This window comes from Rhopalosiphum padi, chromosome 1 (assembly GCF_020882245.1).
Source record: "Rhopalosiphum padi isolate XX-2018 chromosome 1, ASM2088224v1, whole genome shotgun sequence".
NCBI classification, from domain to species: Eukaryota; Metazoa; Arthropoda; class Insecta; order Hemiptera; family Aphididae; genus Rhopalosiphum; species Rhopalosiphum padi.
In genome coordinates, this window is record NC_083597.1 from 75,895,738 (window position 1) to 75,916,614 (window position 20,877).

At 25.0% G+C, this 20,877-nt stretch overlaps 1 protein-coding gene across 1 annotated transcript in view; it reads right to left on the bottom strand.

The window, feature by feature from the left end:
- Positions 1–20,877, bottom strand: part of LOC132918210 (uncharacterized) — a 107,877-nt gene that overhangs the window by 28,391 nt on the left and 58,609 nt on the right. Inside the window, exon 3 of the mRNA XM_060979342.1 lies at positions 3,571–3,658. Coding sequence (XP_060835325.1) covers positions 3,571–3,658 — 88 coding nt within the window. The remainder of the gene's footprint in view (positions 1–3,570; positions 3,659–20,877) is intronic.

Genomic DNA, 20,877 nt, shown 5'->3' on the forward strand with positions numbered 1-20,877 from the left:
TACAATCTTTTCATACTTCTAATAAGTTAGAAATAAAATACGTTTATTTTGCATGGTTTACACAGTAAGCCTAGCCAATTGTTGATATTTTAAAATTAATAATCACTTAAATACCTATTTAAAAATAATATAATATTTTTAATTATTTTAAATTATTAGTGGTCTTGTTTCCGGCTCAATTCATTCACCAGTCACCAACATCCATTATTAAGTCATAAACTCATAACTGCGATTTTAAATAAAATTACATATTTCATTATCTTGAATGTATTTATTATATCATTAAAATGAAGAAATTAAAAAAAAAAAATTCAGTCTTAATACATTTTATACACTTTGATGTTTTGAATAAATTGCTTATTTATTCATCATAACCAAATAACAATTAATCCTTTAATTTAAGGACATATCACTCTTGTTCGGGGAGATAAACCTTTTCTTATTCCACGATGACAACAACTGTAAGCTAATTTAACTTTCTTTGAAAGCCAAAGCATATATTACTGACACATATCAGCCAAGTCCCCAACATCTAAATACTCGGGTTTGGTGCTTTTCAACTTTTCTGTTTTGCTTTTTTTAATGATAAGTTAAGCGATTTTGTGAAGCTTTATTTGCTTAAATAATGGTGTATTATTATTATTTTTGTCCTGAGTAATTAAATATAAACTCAATACAATTTAATTTATTTTTCGTATTTGTGTTCATTTTATTTTACCGATAATTGACGTACTGGTTAACGGTATGAATAATTTTTTTGTATAAATAGCTTACAATTTAATAACGTTTAGAAGGATAATATTATTCATTGTATATTTTTAATTTGTATGTCCCCTACGAATATTATTTTTCATTTACAATTAATTTAAATATTTATTTTTGTCAACATTTGAAATTCTAAATCTTATAAATTTAACTGTGAACACAAGTTTTTGAAATTTTTTGATTGTTGTGAAAAAATTACACAAGGAATTTTGTATCTCATTTACAATGTTTTTGCCTAATAATTAAAAAAATGTATCATAAATTAGTCGAAACGTTTTAAAATGTTTGTAAATTCAACAAAAAATTGAGCTTTAATTAAAAAATTATATATCGTCTAGAAAATGCTTATATAATTACTAATCTTAAATTTCGAAATAATTTTGGAAAATTCTATAATTTTGTTATAGGGTCTGAAATAGTATTATTAATCACCACTCCCTATGTCATCAATCAAATTTATTGCTTAACTAAGTTTGTATTCCTGTTTTAGTAGTAAATCCTATTGGCGGCACTAGTTGTCAGTGAAAATAACAATTTCTTCAGATAAACATTGATAATTGTTAACGAATACCTACATCTTGTTTTAATTTACCATAATATAAAATCGCTAAAATAAATCGTATCCTTATTCTACGACTTCACGAGTAACCATTTCTTTTGCGGTAAAATTTTCTTTATTTATGTAATGCCGTTACGTTTTGAAAATATTAGACATTTTTTAAAATAACTTCAAAACTTTGGATTAAAAAATGTAGAAGTCTTATTATATGAAATGATAGCATGTAAAAACGAAATTTTTTCTTACAATAATAATTTTAGTGGTCCAGATTTATACTGATGAATATATTTTCGATTCAACTTTTCTCTTTCCAAGGTTTAGTTCAAAAATTCAGTGAACACGTGTATTGCTTAGATTTAGCAACGAAGAAACCATTTGATAATATAAAACATGCAGTTCGCATAAAATTAATGCATTCGCACTATTTTGATATTCTCGTATGAGTTGACATTATAAATTATACTATACTGTAATAAGAGTTACTTGAACATAACACAAAATGCGTTAATTTTGTAGAGAAGAATATTTTTTCAATAATTTTATTTCAATGTACGATAAAAAATCAAAATATTATCAAAACAGTAATTTATTTTTATTAAAAACCAATTTTTTGAATAACAGGTGGTCGAATACACAATTTAAATAATAGCTCGAAAAGATAGATCTTTTTTGTAGAAAATGGAAGTTTTTGTTTTTATTGTAAAATCATTAGTAAACGATATATTCACTACAGTGATGTTTTTATCATCTTTGATTTTAAATAATCTTCGAATATCGAATATTGGTACTTAACGCATGTTATTCATAACTGTAAAATTATAAATATATGTGCAAACATTTAGCGTGAATTTTTTTCTAGGTAAGATCCTAATTTGACCTTGCAAATCATACTACACTATAATAATTATTTCAAACTAGAGACATAATTATCAATACTATATTATAATTATTAAATCGTAAGGTAAGCAAATTGTATATGATATAATATATAAAAATAATAAATTAAAAAAATAGCACTATAATGATTTACTTTTATATTCGTTTATCATAAATTAAAGAAGATAAGATAAAAATTACTGTTTGAGATAAGTGTTTCCGTGTTTTTGAATAGATGTTTTCACGATAATGATCTATAAAACGTCTAGCAGAATAATGCTATTTATGATAAAATTATTATTATTAATAGTAAACTCTGTAAATGAAAAATTGACGCGTTTATATTCGTTTAATCTTTATATAGTTGCGTAGTATTTACTATTTAGAAGTCGGTTAATAAACCGAATTAGCGTAATTAAAGTAGATACATACTGTATATTATAAATCTATGTTTATGTATAATTTGTAATATCATTATGAATTACAACAAGCTAATAAACAGTTTCCAATGAAACTACATTGAGTTTAATCTTTTTCTAAGATTTCCTGGCAAAGACGGAGCAATGCTTCCGCGACTAACAAGTTTTCGCTCCGGTGCTAAAAGTTCTCAAGCAATTTTAGGTTTTAAATATTTTATCATGCCATTTAATTCACTTCGCATTAAGAGTTCACCCTCAGTTTATCACACGGCTTCACTATATTACAATCTGAATAATTTAATTCATTTCTGCTTGATACAGTATTAAATACAGTAGGTACCACTGAGGCGTTTTTATGATACTGGTGTAGCAGACGACGAGGTATTTTAGTTGATTGAAAATTAGAGCAAAAAGATGCTCTCCATTTTCGTTATAACTAATGTTATAACCCATCCATGTTTATAAAATATAAATGAGCAAGAAAATGTATAGTAATGCAACGCCAACATAAATTAAAAAAAAATTATTATTTGATTGAGTTTAGTTACAAAACGAAAAATAAATCGTTGAAAATAAATAACGATGTCTGATAAAGGCTCAAACTAAGTTATAAACAAATAAATCTAAAATTAAATTATAATATCACTTCATTACATTATATTATGCAGTTTGCTTTTAGTTATTTATGATGATCAGTTTATGGTTGTATTTTATTAAATAATGTAGCGAATTATTATATGATAAAAAAGTAGGTATTATTTTTAAATAAGAAAATAATATGGGAAAATTTTAAATAGTGGCAAATATTTGCAAATTTATAATCTTATAGTATCAGATTTTACTACTAATTACATATGTTATAAATGGAGATTTATTTATTTTGTTGTAAATAATATTTAGAATGTATGTATGTATATATATCATTTTATTAAGTGAATTACGTTTACTCACCATAAAATACATCTTGAAGCAGAAGTGCATTTTTCATGTTTGAACTTATCATCCAACTGTATATTAGTACAACTAATACAGAAATATTCTGAAACATACCAGATTTATAAACATAAAATAAATGTATATTTAAATATTTATTATAAATAATATAATTTCATACTCAAAGATAAAATATTAATATTATTTAATAAAGTACCACGGGCGTAGGTAAGGGGGGTTTTGGGTGTTCAAACACCCCCCGAAATTAAATAAAACAATTGTATTATTTAATACATACAAATAAATTATTCATAATTTTATAATATTAATATAGATTTAGACAAAAACCCCCTCCAAAAATATTTCCTATATACGCCCATGAAAGTACAATGTCCTATTTAATAGTAATTTTAATTATATATATCTATGTATGTGTGTGTGAGATAATATGTATTGTGCATATAGATTATATAAATATTGTATCATTGTTTTTATAAATTCTCACTTATACCTAATATGTACGAAAAAAATGTAAATTGATGTAATAAATATAACTTGTAAAGCTTTATTGAATTCGTTGAAACATACTATATAGATAAAACTAAAATAAATCAATTAGTTTTAAAATAATTTCAAATAGAAGTTTTGAAAGAGTTACTATGTTTTGGTCGTCTTTTCAGAAGTGGAAACCTTTATAAGCCTATATGACATTAAAATTTATAAGCAGAGTTTTGAATTTGGGAAAAAGGAGTAATCGCATTATAAGTTCCTTTGTAAAGGAAATTATTACAATCATCAATAATCTTAGTATTAAATATATCTTCTTATATTCTGATCCAAATAACATAAAATTACTTTTATTCCAACTATAAGAAAAGTTATTTAAATGTTAACTCCTTGTATTAACTACATAAGTATTGTGATTATAATATATAAAATACAATATTTTAAGTGCATTACCAAACAAAATAATTTTTTTTTTTTTAGTTTATTAATATTCAAAATATGTTTACGATCTAGAATATAATTATGAAAAAAAAACAATTATTAGCAGACTTATGAATCATATATATATATATATATATATATATATACGATAGTATCTCATGGATTTTTAATGACCACAGACCAATTATTATCAAATAAACTTGTTGGATGATACTTTAGTCAAACAATTTATAACAGAATACCGCTAATAACCTCTCGCCATCTTAAATACGAGTATATCAGGCAACATGAATGCAACACTATGACCAAAAAATCCATTCTCGTTACAATATAATTATAATTGAAAAAAGTTTGTACAATAAAGTATAACCAAGTTAAAATGTATAATTGTAACAATAGTTCAAAAATTACGCCAATTACTATCTAAATGTTTTACAAATCTGCTTATAACTAATGGCCTTTGAAGTAAATATTACTTATAATATAAAAAAGGGAAATATTTGTACGATACGCTTTTGCTACTTATAAAGTGAAAAAGAGTGCATAAATCTAAATTCTGACGAAAGTATTAATTTTGTTACTTTTCAGTCATTTTACTTTATTGATAGTTGGAAAATAAGTGTCCTTAAAATATTTTTCTTGTTAAAATTAAACAGATAGTTTTTTTTATCTTAGGATTCACTAAAAAAAAACAACAGTATTTTGATGAATGTATAGGCATAATGTTACGTATTACGTATTGTATGTTGCTATTCGAGAGATTATTTTTTATGAATATGAAATTAATTTTAGGATTTAGCTAATATTAATAAAATTATTGTGATTTATATTGTTGGAAAATATTGAAAAATGGATTAACTTTAAGTATTAAAAATATTACATGATATTTTATTTATATAACCTAAGAAGTAAGATCCAATTAAGTAATACAAATGTCTGGCCAATATTAAAATGTTAATTACTTCATAAATATTTTCAACTTTGCCTATTTTGACATGGTATTTTTAAATTAACAAATAAATTTTACGATTACCTAAGAACAGATTATGTATTGTTTTTAATATCTAGTACAACACAATAATAAAAACAGACTTTTACCACACATCATATGATATAAGTGTAATATTTATTGAAATGTTTGAAATATGGATTCATAAAACTATTAATATCTAAAAAAGAATGTAGCTGATACTAATTTGATAGGTATATATATATAACCACACTTTATAAAATCAACTACTTCGTCTTACATTTTAAAATTAATGTTTTTGTCGTTGCTAGATTTTTCTTAAGTCATTTTTGGGTACTATAGGTGTGAAAAGCACTACACTGCTCATATAATTTATGTGTTGAGCAGTGTTTAATACTCCACGTTACTCAATTTTGTCACGATGTGCAATTCAATTTTTCTCTTATGTACAATAAATTAATAACCAAACAGGCACATCAATATTATACGTGTGCTGTATCAATATACGAATGCAGGCAATACGAGTACGTGTTTTGACGTTTTCGATTTGTGTAGATGATGTTAAGATGTAACTAACGTAACCACAAACGCATGATGACCCACGCGGAGTTCTAGAGAACATTTTCCAAATATCACTGCGAGGAAATGGAGTTTCCAAAGTCTTGGAAGTTATTTGTTGAATACAAACTTTTGTCTAACGTTGACACGGTACATAACATTATTATTATTATTATCTAATTTTTTTTTGTTACTACCGGGTAAACTGTGGCGTGAACTGTTTCGTTCAGCCAGTGATGTCTACAACGTGAGATTCATAACGTGCACCCATACATTATATAGTTTTGCAAGTGCTTTGGCCATACTACCGATTGTAGTATTTGTTAATCGAAAAGAAATTTATGTCAATAATTATGAAAAAAATAAGCAAAATATAATTTCCATCTTGGTTTTGGAATAATTGAAATGTGGACCAAAATTAAGTTATGTTTTTAATTTGACAGTTTATCATTAGTGTGATATATTCCCACCGATTAAATTTTCCTCAAGTCACGGTTTCCGTACACTATGGTGTTATTTATGTCCATCTAACTACGCACATATTTTATATCTCTATAAACAGAAATATTATACGAACGATAATTATGTTACATTATGAATTTTAATACATATAATATTTCATCATTTATTCTGCGTGGAACATTATTATTCTCGATTAATCTTTGTGGTATAAGTAAAATAAATACGAATTTTAAAAGACATTTTTTTTTATATAATTGTACTGTCAAAGGATTACTTTTTTCAGTAATCACAATTGTATGATACTGTTAATGCAATATCCATGACGTATTTTATATACATTACTGATCCAAGTATCATCATAGTTTATTTGGATAGATCATGTATTATTTTATAAATATTATTGTGTACCAATAACTGAGAATACTATCAATATTTGGAGATTATATGTTGTACAACATAGATATCATAATAACTTTGATTAACATAAATGTGTAAATTATCATGAATTTTTTGGTGTTAAGCTAAGTATTTTTTTTGTATATATATAGTATTATAGAAAGGATCATTATTATTTCAACCACTCACAAAATAGACTTGATATCGCTATTAATTTTTCGTTTTGTCAATGAATAATATAATTAGCTGTAAAATAACTAGAGGAATTTATAGTAGGTATAATACCCTAGTATTAAGGTACTTTACTTTAGTTTTAGTGCCTTGAAATTTGATATAATTACTAATTATACAGTTTTAATTACACTATTGCCAGTTGAATACTTAGTTCTTTATATTTTTGACGTCTGAACTAGATTACTAGAGTATAGGATATTATAATTATAATAATCGTAAAATATTCATTGTCACAAACACATTGTGAAATATGTCATAATTTTAACTTTGATGTAGAATACATCTATTTAAACAACTAGAATGATAAACTACAGTCTAAATTATTTTAGATAATTTTAGATTACAGCGTTGTAACCTAGTTATAAAGTTGGTCGACACGGACCGCATAGATTATAAATCTATAGCATAATATTTGTTTGTTTATTTTAAATATTTTCTAGTCTTGGTTTTGTAAATTAAAATGTTGACATAATTTAACATTACGTGGTTGAAACAAAAACACTGTGTGTTAAAATCCAAATATAGATCACACGATAACATAAAAAAAAATTTCAATAATCTACAGAAACAAATTTTAAAATTTTAAAATATTATAAAATCTTACATATTATAAGGTAAATAATATCACATAGCTAGGAGTTATTTTTGAATGATAGTGGTATCACATTATAAATGTTTAATCGCATAGAAGGTATTTCATAAGTTTCATAAGCAATCTTTTGTAGGTAACACATACGAGGTTTTATTTACTATTTTTCATTAATTATACGATAGAGATAGCCTATAGGCGATACTACATAATATGATATAATAGTAGGTATCAAATGATAGCTTCTAAATCCAAGGAGACCAAAATCACAATATTTTACATTTGATACATCGGAGATTTTTTAGTTTCAATGACGATTATTTGTATATGGAATTTGAAAAATGTTCGTTAGATTGCACATTAGAAGTATAATTTTTTTATTTGTTTATGGGTCTTTAATTATGTCACAACATTGTAAAAGTATTAATGGTCGTAATTAATTTTAATCAAAAGTTTGAAATATAATTTTGTTCTCCTTCATTTTATTAACTCGAGTTTAAATTTAGTTTTAGGATTCTCGGTTATTGTATATTTTTTAGTACATGATTTATAACATATTAACATCTGAATGTTAATATACCATTTTATTATTTTCATGGTCTTACATACGTACATAATTAGTGTAATACAGTCTATTGATTGGCTTAATAAATAATAATTTACAAAGACATATTATTGCAGTATATAAATATTAGTGCTCTTCGTCATGAAAAAATTAATTTAATTTAAAATAATTTCGAGTTTTGTTGTAATTTGATTTTGAACTACCTATAATAAATATAATCAGTTTGTTTATTATAATGTATTCGTGTTTATTATATTATGTAATAGGTAATGAAATAATATTCCCAATGTTTTATTTAAAAAAATGTTTATTATGCGTATCTATTTTTCCACGAATTTGTCTATTCAATGTCTATTTATGAATAATGGATTAATTTCTTCTAAATAATACTAGAATGTCTGTTATTATCATATAATATCATTCAATAAAAATATATAAAATAGTTTTGCTGTGAATATTTATGATAGTATATTGTGTGGAATCATATTATTCTATATATTTTTATAATTTGGTGTAAAAAGTATTATTATAATATAGTATTTCAAAGCAAAATATTTTTCGATTATTATTATTTTTAGGGTTTCAATATTTATTAATTTTATTTGAAGTATTATGACATCTGATAGCTGTATTTCGTTTTTATACTATTGTAGGTATATAAACTATGTAGTATTCTTATATATAATATTATACGCAATGCATTATCAATATTTCCAATAACTTCAAATTTTCAACAATTCAAAAAAATATTTACTCTCTTCGAAACTCTTATTTCATTTAATGTATTATTAATATCAATATTTTGAAATGAAATAACTTATTTTCTTGGTAACTTTAATGTTGGATTCTGATCGTATCGAGGAAATTATTTTATTTTTTATTTTTATATATTATACTTACTGTCTTGTTTTTATATAAAAAAATTCAGTTTTCATAAAGGTTTTATTTTATTTATGTTTTTTATAAATTTAAAAAATCGGTTATGTTTTGATAAAATTCATTTTTTCTTGTGGAATAAAAATGAAAAAATATGAATACTTTTAAAAAAAAAATTATTAAATTACTTTTATTTGAAAATATAAGGAGTGGAGTATTTTTTTTTAGTCTCATATTACTTTTTTACTATAATATTTACGAGAATAACGGAAATAGATTAATAATTTTTGATAATAGTTTAGTTTAGAATAATTTTGTAAATGGAAATTTACTTTTTTAAAAAGGTACCCTTTATTTTCTCTTTATCATCTTTGAATTTTGAATAATTTACAATTTACTGCATTAAAATAAGAGCACCATTTTGATAAATGCCTCTATATTCATTACGTATAGCCATGGTTAATGATTATTAATATTATCCTAAGTCATTTTTAGGAATATTATTAATTAATTTTTGTTAAAAGTATCTTCTGAAAATATCTAAATTGTCACTAATATTTAAAAAACATATTGAGAATAACATTTATTAAATTTTAGTGGGTATGTGAACAATTTTAAATAAATTCAATGCCAGTAATACATTATAATTTAAATTCTTAAGTAAAAATAGACATATTTTATGGATATCCTAATCGTTAGTAGACGCTTCTGTGTTTCAACAAAAAATATTTACGGAAAATTCGAATGAAATTATTTAAATCGGAATACATTTCACTTACACTGTTAACCATATGCAGTACTAATCATATCAATTCAAAACAATATGTAATCGATAGAAGCCAAAAATATGACTAGAATATTTATTTCATAGTGTAATGTTTATTATATGTGTATTGTGTTTTGTTCACGCGTGTGATAGGTAACACGTGTAAGGTGTTCGGGAATTATATATTATGTGATAAATTTTACGGTTCATGACATTATTATTACGACGGTAATGATTACCCGTCGAACGTACCAAGGACGGTAATACAGGCGGCGCGTTGGGTAGTAAATTTGTCTATACATCTATACACAGACGCACTCTGTAGAGTGTTTTTAATTATGCATAATCACGGATTAAAGAATATTGGTCGATGAAGTAGTGAAGTACTTACTGAGTGCTTGTGCGCTTACGTGTGCATGTCTAGTCTCGTCCACATATTATTATATGGTAGTATGTATTACTACTACTACTATATCAATGGGTCTCCTATGTTTTATTTTCTCGCTGCGTGAATAATTTAGCGATTTAAGAAAATCCAGCTCAAGGAATTTGCATGTACATGACTCACGCATTTAAATGAGTTACACAAGAGACATTGGGCTCATGAGATTTTCATAAGCTGGCAAAAGCAAAATTGTTTAAATAGCATTAAAATATTATTGTACTATATTTTTGCCAGCATAACGTTCTTCTCGGTGTGGATAAAAAGGAGAATATATTTTCATACACTTTTTTTAATTTGGCATGTGAGTTATCAAAGTCTTATAAATTACAAATAATACGTATAAGTGACAAAACAATATTCTATTTAAATATATTGTTTTAAATTATGTAATATAGTTATTGCATTAATTCAAATTACAGAATTTATTTTACTTGTTTTTGTTTTTAAACATGCAATAAGTATACATAATGTAATAATTAGTTGAAGTAAGTATTTATGGATTCATTCAATACTTAACTGAAATTACCCGTAATTCTATAAAATAATTAGCTATTTTATAGAATTAGGTACAGAATTTCGTACATTAACGCTAACATATAAAAGTAATGCAAGTTATGAAAAATAATTTAAGATCATCAATTGATATTAAATTCTACAGTTCTTCAAAGTTGCCCATAATGTTGCTATTTTGTGTATACATAATTGTTCACCCACATCTTTTTCCACATTAAAATCATACAGGAATCCAATCTATCATCACCTATAGATGATCTTAAATTATTTTTAATAAAACGTAGTCATCAGGAGCCCTGGTAATCATTATCAAATGTCTTATCACATTCTAAGCACTCTAATTTAATCTGCTTTCGTTTGCTGGAATATATTTCATTTTTATGGTCAATATTCATGAATCATGATTATTAAAATAGCATAAATATGAAAAAATAATAACATTATATTAAAATTATAGAAAACAGTTCATTTCTAGTAGCTACAGAATACAATGTTACCCCTTTAAGACGAATAATCGAATAGACGTCAGACGACAATAATTTACTATCGACTAAAAAAGCGCACTTTGCCACAATAATAAAATAATATTTTATAATATTAAGAATAAGTGAACAGAAAACCCGTAGATTGTACAGTCACGAAAAACTGATAGTAGATCCTCCATTTTTAGAATTCGATGTTATCGTAATGTTATTATCGTCGTCGACATTTTTTACATATACTTTTTGAAAATAATAAAAATACAATTAAAATACTGATTAAGCCAAAAATGACCAATAATCAAATTTGCCGACTAAATATTGAAAAATCATGAGTGGGAGGGGGGTAGACACCCCCACACACACCTCAAAGGACGACCCCGAATTAACATTTAATATAGTTAAATAGAGATGAAAGCTTTTAATTTGATTGAATTGTATTTTGTCAACAATTAGTGATTATAGAATAAGGGTGAACAACATGCATTGATGCTTAGAATTTAAAATTAATGTTAAAACATTTTTTAGTATTGTAAAAAATTAATTAAAAACAAGTAATTTTTTGCATATTTTTTATTATTTTTAATTTTGTACATTTTTGAAATCATGAAGTCCTTAATTATAAACACAATGTATGATATATTATGTATCTACCACAGTGATTTCTAATAACTTTTTTTATTCTACACACTGTTATAGAAAGTTATCAAACATTCTAACCCTAATTAATAAAAAAAATTGACTGTATACATTGATTAAGTATTATATATATTATATATTTAATCAATGCTGTATATTTTTATTAAACTGAAAATGATATAGAATGATAATTAAAGATAAAACATAAATTAGTTATTGTTATAAAATAAAATAAAATTTGAGTATTATTTGGTCCGTTGGGGGTTGTTTGATTTAATGTGTTAAGTCTTACAATAGGAAATACTGTTCTAATACATACAACCTGAACTCTAAGTTAAATACAAAAAAGGACTTGCGGTTATTTTAATAACTTTGTCTGCCCTTTAAAAGTGTTTTCCAAAAGAACAATAAGCAATTGTTATAAAACCTTTGGTAACAATCTAAAATATAAAACATTTTTCTAATGTATAATTGATAAAAATAATTGTATTAATCACTTTTATAGTACTATAATATGATAAGTGTTTTTGTTATGATACACAATGTATAAATGTACTATTAATAGTTAATATTATACGAAATAAAATAAAGTTTTACGTTTTAATAAATTTAAGATATATAAAAAAAATAATATTTTATTATGTCAATTTGTTTTTTTCTATAACTAAGTTATAGTATAATATGCATTTTTTTGTTACAACTACTATATAAAAAAAAAATCAAGACTATCTAATAAAATTGACAGGTTTGCTCATGAAAGATCCGAAATCGGCTCTGAGTAAATTCTAAAGATTTCATAGTATTGAATCTTGTCGAAGGTGATTGATAACATTAAATATATTACTTGAATCGATCTCAATGTCACTGTATATATCTTACACGACACTATGTTACGTCTAACACCTTCAATATATGTCAACTAAGAGATTTTGATTTATGAGCACTTATTGAATTTCTTCTTCTTGACTAACAAGTACAGTTTTAACTGTAAGAAAAATTGCATTTCTATTTGCATTTGAGTTTGACGTAAAATTCAAAATTATTTTTTAGTTTAACCTGTGTTTTTTATTTTTAAAATAGTTTTAATATGTTAAGATACTCATTATGTACTTATCATATAATAACTAGAAATAAAAATATTATTACCTATAAATAAAACACAGCATTGGTTATTATAAGTCATATTATTTACAGCTATCGAATAATTTAATGTAAAGAATGCTATTGAACATAATTATGTAAGTTAACAAATGTAATGTAATATTCATAAGTATATCACTATTTTTTTTAGACTCTAAGTAAAGTGACTAATGTATTGCATTTTTTACCTTGGCGTTATAATTTTTTTTTTTATAGCGCATTATTTTATTTTCATATAATACGCCACCCATTCATACATAACTATGGTTATGACAGAGTGGAAAATATACATTTTAATAACACGAAGAAAAAACGACTAAAATCAATAACAGAATGAAATGTCATTTAAATGTCTGTTTTTAATGGACACATTATAATATATCTTTGAATAGCCAATATTCTACACGTAATACATTATTATAAATTTCATTGTTAAACGTTTTATTAAAACGTCAAATATATTCATCCAAATGGTTTTATGTATTATAATATACGTTAATTAATTAAATAAAGAGTACACATTGATGTTTCGGTAACTTTAACCGATTATTCAATATGCTAATATAAATGTTAATATAAATATGTTTTATGTGCATAGCACATACACACTTTATTATTATAGTTATGTAATATTTGAAATAAAATTGGATATGTTTTATTTGAGAATTAAATTATATAATTTAAGTTTAGACAGTATAATTAAAAATAAATAAAATAAAAAGTAAAACATTACTTACTGTAAAAAATTAAGCTGCTTGTTAAAGAATTAAATAATTCAGCAAGCTGTAGAGAGACTAAAGTACTCATATTATCAGTTGTTTTATTTATTTAATTCATTTAAATATAATACTTTAGATAATTCTATTTATTATTTTATTATTCAAAGCAATAATAAGTCATCGAATTTATTTTTCAAAATATTCCAAAATAACTTCTTCAAAAATAAAAATTCTTAGTATTTCTCGAAATTGCTGGGGAAAAGAATACACAAAACACGAGAAATTTTATTCAAAACCAGTATTTAAAAAAATTCTGTTTATAGCAATGTTGTTTTCTCGGTATAACACAAAAATAAATAGTTCCTTATACTTCGTTGTAATTGTTGAATTTTTAAAAAAAAAGGTGGAGAGTAATTACATAAATATTTTATATGAGCATATTTTGAAGTTTAAATTTTTACGAAATTGGATATACCCTTGTAGAAAAATGATTTTTCAACAACTATTTTCTTATTTTGTTTTGCAATTCAAAAACGTATAGTTGTAGATGATTGAAATTCTCACCACATGTTTATATTACAATTTCCTACACATTGTATTTTACAGATTTAAGGAAAATCTCTAAAAATTTAGGAGTAACAGTTAATTTAGAATACAGACTATATTTTATGGATATAATGTTTAAATTTATTAATGGGTTTTTGAGACCGAAAATACTGATGAAATGGAAACAAGTCATTGTTTTTTAATAAAATTTTGATTATTTTTGATTATACTAGACACCATTCGGATTAGTTTTTTTCAATGTGACAAAAGTTGTGTTTTAAATTAAAACAATTTCATAACATTACGTAGTGTTTGGTGTTAGTTTATCAGTCTTATAATATTATTTCAAAATAATTTTTTTTATCACTATCGTTATTAAAAAATAAAATAGCTGTCCATCAGCTTTTATTTTTGTTAAAAAAGATTACTATATGTCAAAGGCATCCTAGGGGTTTGTTGATAATTTTTATGTCTTATTTTTTTCTGGGTTCTACTCTGCTCTTAATAGCTATTTCTCTCGATGTGATGTTGCATGATTTACCATGGACTCCCACTGAGCTAATCTTCGTTGAACTAAATATTAAAGTACTTTGAAGTTCCATAATGAAATGACATAGTCAGGAATCTTTCGCCTTTTAAATTTATATAAGCACATTAATGTGAATAAATTAAATCTACAAGCAATGTTTGAAAATCAAAATTTAAAAATATATAATATATTATGTATAAAGCATATCTAAATATTAGTTAATGCATTTAAACTATGGTTAACTATCATAATTTAAAAAAAAACTAGGTAAGTATAATATATTTTTTTTAAAAATGTGAACAACGGAAGCTTGTAACAACATTTTCAACAACATTTTGAAATTTAATATTATATGTTAGTATATGTTACATCTAAGAATTTATGGAGATAAATTCACATAATATTTACTGGCATATGTTAAAAGTATATTTATTTATCTATTAAATAATAGAAAGTTGATTCCAATTTTTGTTTAATATTTTTTTACATGTTTTAAATTATAGAGTTCAATATATATTTGAAAATATAATTGTATATGGTATTTGGCTTTTTGTTCATTTAAAAAATGAATAATTTTTCTGTAAGAATTAGGGAATTCTCTCAGATATTTAAATTAGCTGAAGAACAATTGAAACTTAAATACGAAATGCATGTTCCTTCTAATAAATATAGGCATGAATAGAGGTTTGCATATTTAATTATTTCAAATATGTTTTTTTAATTTGATGAAGTTCTATAATACATTACAGAGATTATATTAGGCTAGGTAATTAAATGTTAAGATTTTTGATTTTCTTGAGATCTGAAAAACGTAAGATTACCTATGTTTATAGCTATTGTTTTGTGGTGCTTGTTGTGTTGAGACATCAAGGTCAACGTCATTGAAAACGAAGTCACTTGAATCACTTTGTGTATAATCTTGTTTTATTTTTAAATAAATAATGGTTGGATAGTTTTAGTGATAAATTTAGTACATTTTGGCAGCACAATAGATTATTTAGTTTTACGTACCTAATACTTGAAGTAATTATAAAAAATAGATATAAGTGATAATTGTAAACGCTGTTCTATCAATCTATTTATTTTTTAAAAGTTTCTAATCGTTAAATTAAGATTATTGAAATCTTGAAACTACGTAGAGGTTTTAGCATCTATCCAATTTTGTGCTAAATATTCGTATAAACAAGGGTTAACTGGAGATTTTACTAACAATAAAAATGATATGAAGACTGTACACCAATCATTTAACATATTTATTTCAAATCATTCTTTTTTTCATTTAAATCCACGCAATATTATGTGGTACCTATAGTCGAATTTATAACACATTTGAATTATAAGTTTTGTAAAATATTGTAGCATTTTAAGTTAACATATTATAACTATAAAAAATGATAACACTATCAATTAAAACATACGTATTAATTATCAATTATATTTTTTAGTTTTACTATTTAGAATTTATTTTATTTTATTAAACAAATAAACCAAATCAAATACCTAAATACCTGTAACAACCATGGAAATCCAGTAGCCTCGAAATTCAAATGACGAGTTTCTATGGGATATTATCATAAACTATTTTAGTATTATATAAGCTTTGAAGATTACTCGACGGACAATGATTAGACTGTGCTTGAACTACTCATACGTTGTAAACACGTATAATATGACAACATAATACTATAATATCGTTTAATGCGCGTTACACATAATACATTAACATTCAATAGTTCAACTAACTAGGCTTAGTTATGGACAATCGTTTTATATATAATTATTATATTACAGTATGGTTTCATCAAAAGCTACGTTGACTAGACAGGGAATTAATAATATTAGCGATAAATATTTTCCCCATTGGATTTTATTATTGAATTACTAAATTACACGTCTATATATATATAATACTTTGGCATGTACACTATTAGGTACAATCGAAATATCTACTCGGGTAAATGGTGATACGTAAATTATACGCTTGTCAGTGGTAACTTAGTGTACACATTAACGAACCAGTATAGGCATTATATTTGAAAAAAATATGATATTAGACAAACCACGGAGTATTAATCGTGATTTAAACAGTTTTATGTCGAGTATAGGAAAATACAAATAAAAATGAAAATATATTAAGTTAAAAAATAGTGCGAGTAGCTAAAATTTAATATCATACTATATGTTTATTATTTTTGAGCGTGAATGATAGAATAATAAATCTTGGTTTTTATGATGTGCAATACGGAAATGTCGTTCGTTGCGTCCGACACAATGTTCGTGTTAAATGACCTGTAGTCTGGTGGCCTCTTATATGATCCACTTTTATGGCGGTATTATGTGTCAGGTTAATACGTTCTTACTAATTCTACTACTGTTCGTGGTGTATTTTATTACACGTGTAGACGAATGTTATATTATGTGACTGTATATAATATTGTGTACATTTATGCAAAAGGTGCACGTGTACAATCAACATTTTGACTAAATAATACAATGCCAATTTAGACAAAATAGTTTCTATTAAAAAAAATTATTCTTGATTCGAGAGACGTCTATTATAAAAAGTAAAGTTCGATAATTGAAATTACTGTATATTTTGAACATTTTGGTTTATGTGATGATTCAGTAACACATTTTATTTATAAAACCAAAGTCTTATGCTGACAATTTAAAGTAACTTTTAGAGAGAGTTATGATATTCATAGAATACATCAAGTTTTGTTCAAAAGAGTAGTTATATTTAGATCCAGTTTAACCGAGTCAACTAGTTGAACTAATTAGCAACTAAGATTTATGTTTATAATTGATATTTAATTGCTGTCATATAGTAGTGTTTGTTTCACGTAGGAATACTATATTGAGATTGAAATAAGATGAATGTTTATCAAATGAATATACTCAGAACTCAGAGTACAGAGTGGTTTTCTTATAGTCAATAAAGCGTGGGATGAAAATATGTTTGGAATGGTAAAAATGAATTCATGTGCAAGCATCATTATATGAGATATAGTATAATATATCTAATATATATATTATTATTATATATATATATTGTATAAAGTGTACCACATGGTACAGATGCATATTAGTTAGTTTATCATGGGGATCATCGTAGTGACTATGATAAAGTACTCTGTTTCTTTATTCTAGTATTGATATTATTAAGTGCACACTAGAGGGTAGCTATTATAATTAAATTAAAATTCTATTGTAATACTATGTTCTGTACTAATATAATATAATGTCTTGAGGTATCTGTAGTTTTATAGTTTTATTATTATTCTATATTAAATGGTAGAAAAGTCTTACACTATATTATACTTATTATTCGAAAATATTTTTAGTGGTTTAATCTTCTAAATGTTTCATAGTTAACAATATCCTAAATCGTCTTTTAATTAATTGCCATTTGAATTCAATACATTTTTTGTTACAAATTAATTTTGATTACCTGTAAATACTAACAATTTTTTTACCCTGTAGGTCAAACAAACTGAAGTACGTATAGCCCACAGCCGATAAACTCGCAACTCCTGATTATCACAAAAGGCGATTAAAAGGATATGACTAGGAAGGTAGAACTGCTATTACTGGCCATGGGTTATTTTCGAATTGGAGATAATGACCATACTCCGGATTATGTCCGGTCTGTATTTCGTGTATCGACTTAACAACTACGATGTAGATTATATAATATAAGTGAAAGCCTATACTTCCACATTCTCGGTTTCCTATCAACAGAATAACCAATCGAAATGTTAAACTATTATGGATTGAAAAATTGATATATATTTTTCTTATTTTTATTTAAATTAATTTGTATTTTATCATAACTTAGTATGGGATGTAGTAACATTTTATTATACTTAATTTATTATTAGGTAGGTATTCATTAAAATTAAAAGTTTATATCAAAAAGATAAAACGATATAATTTGTATAAAATATATTCTCGTTTAATGTTATAAAATAAATATTATTAACTGTTTTTCAAGATTATACATTAATATAGTGACATATTTAGGGCCCTTCAACATAAATATGTCTTAATATTTCCCCAAGTGTGGAAATATTTGCAATTTTATTTAATATAATATAATAATTATTTAACACTTATTATGATTGTAGGCTGTAGATAATATTAAAATCATACGATTTAACTTTGAATTAATTTTCTACCTTTATATGTTAAATATATATATATATATATATATATTATGTATTAAATATTTATTGCTTATTTAAAATAAATAAGTAACTGTTTTATTTTATTTTTTGAATTTGTTTATAGTATTAATAATATAATATTTATAAAAATAGTTTTTATAATAGACCTATAGTTACTGTAAGTATTTTTTTATGCATAAGTATTCTATTTGCAAAATTCCATAATCAAACTTGTTTTGAATTTTTCTTTCATTTCAGTTCTTAAATCATACATATTTTATTGAATTGTATATTATAATATAAGTTGATATTATATTCATTGAATATCAATGGATAACCACAACACATAACGTAACTATTCCGCTTTGGTTAAGCTTAGCCTTACAAACTTATATGTAGTGTATGTTGTATAGGGTATGACTGTATGAGTATAACGTTATATTATTGTTATCATAAATGCGTTAATACAATAAACAAATCGACGATAATCCATAGTTATATTTCTATTTATATAATATTGTATTGTTCTTAAAATCGTGATACCTACAGGGCGTAACATGGTTATTTTACCAAGTTTTAACTTGAAAACTACAAATGAATCTAATGATACACTGATACGCTGTTAACAATACCAATAATCGCCGTAAAAGCATACAAATAACTGTTTATCCCTACAAAGAACAAGTGAATAGTATAAGTGGCATTATGCATGTAGCGTGTCTTTACCTTACCTTTATCCGCTACCCTTGACGGCTTGACTTGTATCCTCTGGAAACGAGTAACGCGTTTCGTCCGATCAGAAATTACATTGCTCCACTGATAATGTAAATAACATATAGTATATTATACCATTGTTTATAAATACCATAGTAGGTATGATACAACACTTGTTCCATCGGAATTTGGTGTAGGCATTGCACAATATCACCATTAATAATACGCACTCGCGAACACAGGTCGATCGCGGGAATCGTTGAAAATTAGACGGCATGGCGGAAAGAGAACGATCGGTGGAACCTTTTTCTATTAATAATAGCCGATGATGGAAAATATCGTGGTTACCCGCGCTCCAAAGTATATACCATGTACAATTTGGATCGCGGTCACCGAATTTAAACCGTGGTCGAGGTAGCAGACTTTATACCACGACCGCCGTCCACGTGGTTTACGTTACTCACGAACTGATAAACGCGATATATTCCGTTGGTCTAACTTGATGGAAAACGGTGACAGTCGACCCTTTTATCCGCGTCATTCCTCACTATAGTGAATGGTTCGTCACAGTTCACGAGTGCGTAAAGTTGTGTTGCAACGCGTATGCGTTAACATAACGGCAAAATGGGTTTTGCATAATATTAAGATACATGTATATTTGTGACCAGTATTACTTCCGCGTCACCCGTTTACGGAGGATTACGACCCAATCATGTATATGAGGTTGGTGGATTTATTGTTTACACTCTATGTTCGATAGTGTCATTTTAAAATAGGTACACAAGAATATTCATTTATTGTAAAATGTATTGATTTAAGAAATAGATAAACACCTGCATCATTCGATTCAAACTGGTAATTCAAATAATTAATGTATAATTTAACAATAGGTAGGTACTTATTGTTCTAGGTTTATAGCTTTTTAAAAATAACGAAGAAACTGAAATATGGTATTGTAACAATACATTGGTACATACCATGTAAATATTAAATTTTAATTCAGTAATAAGTGGGTATAAGGTATTACAAAAAATAGACAGGTACACGAATAATTTTTTATTTTTATTTGGT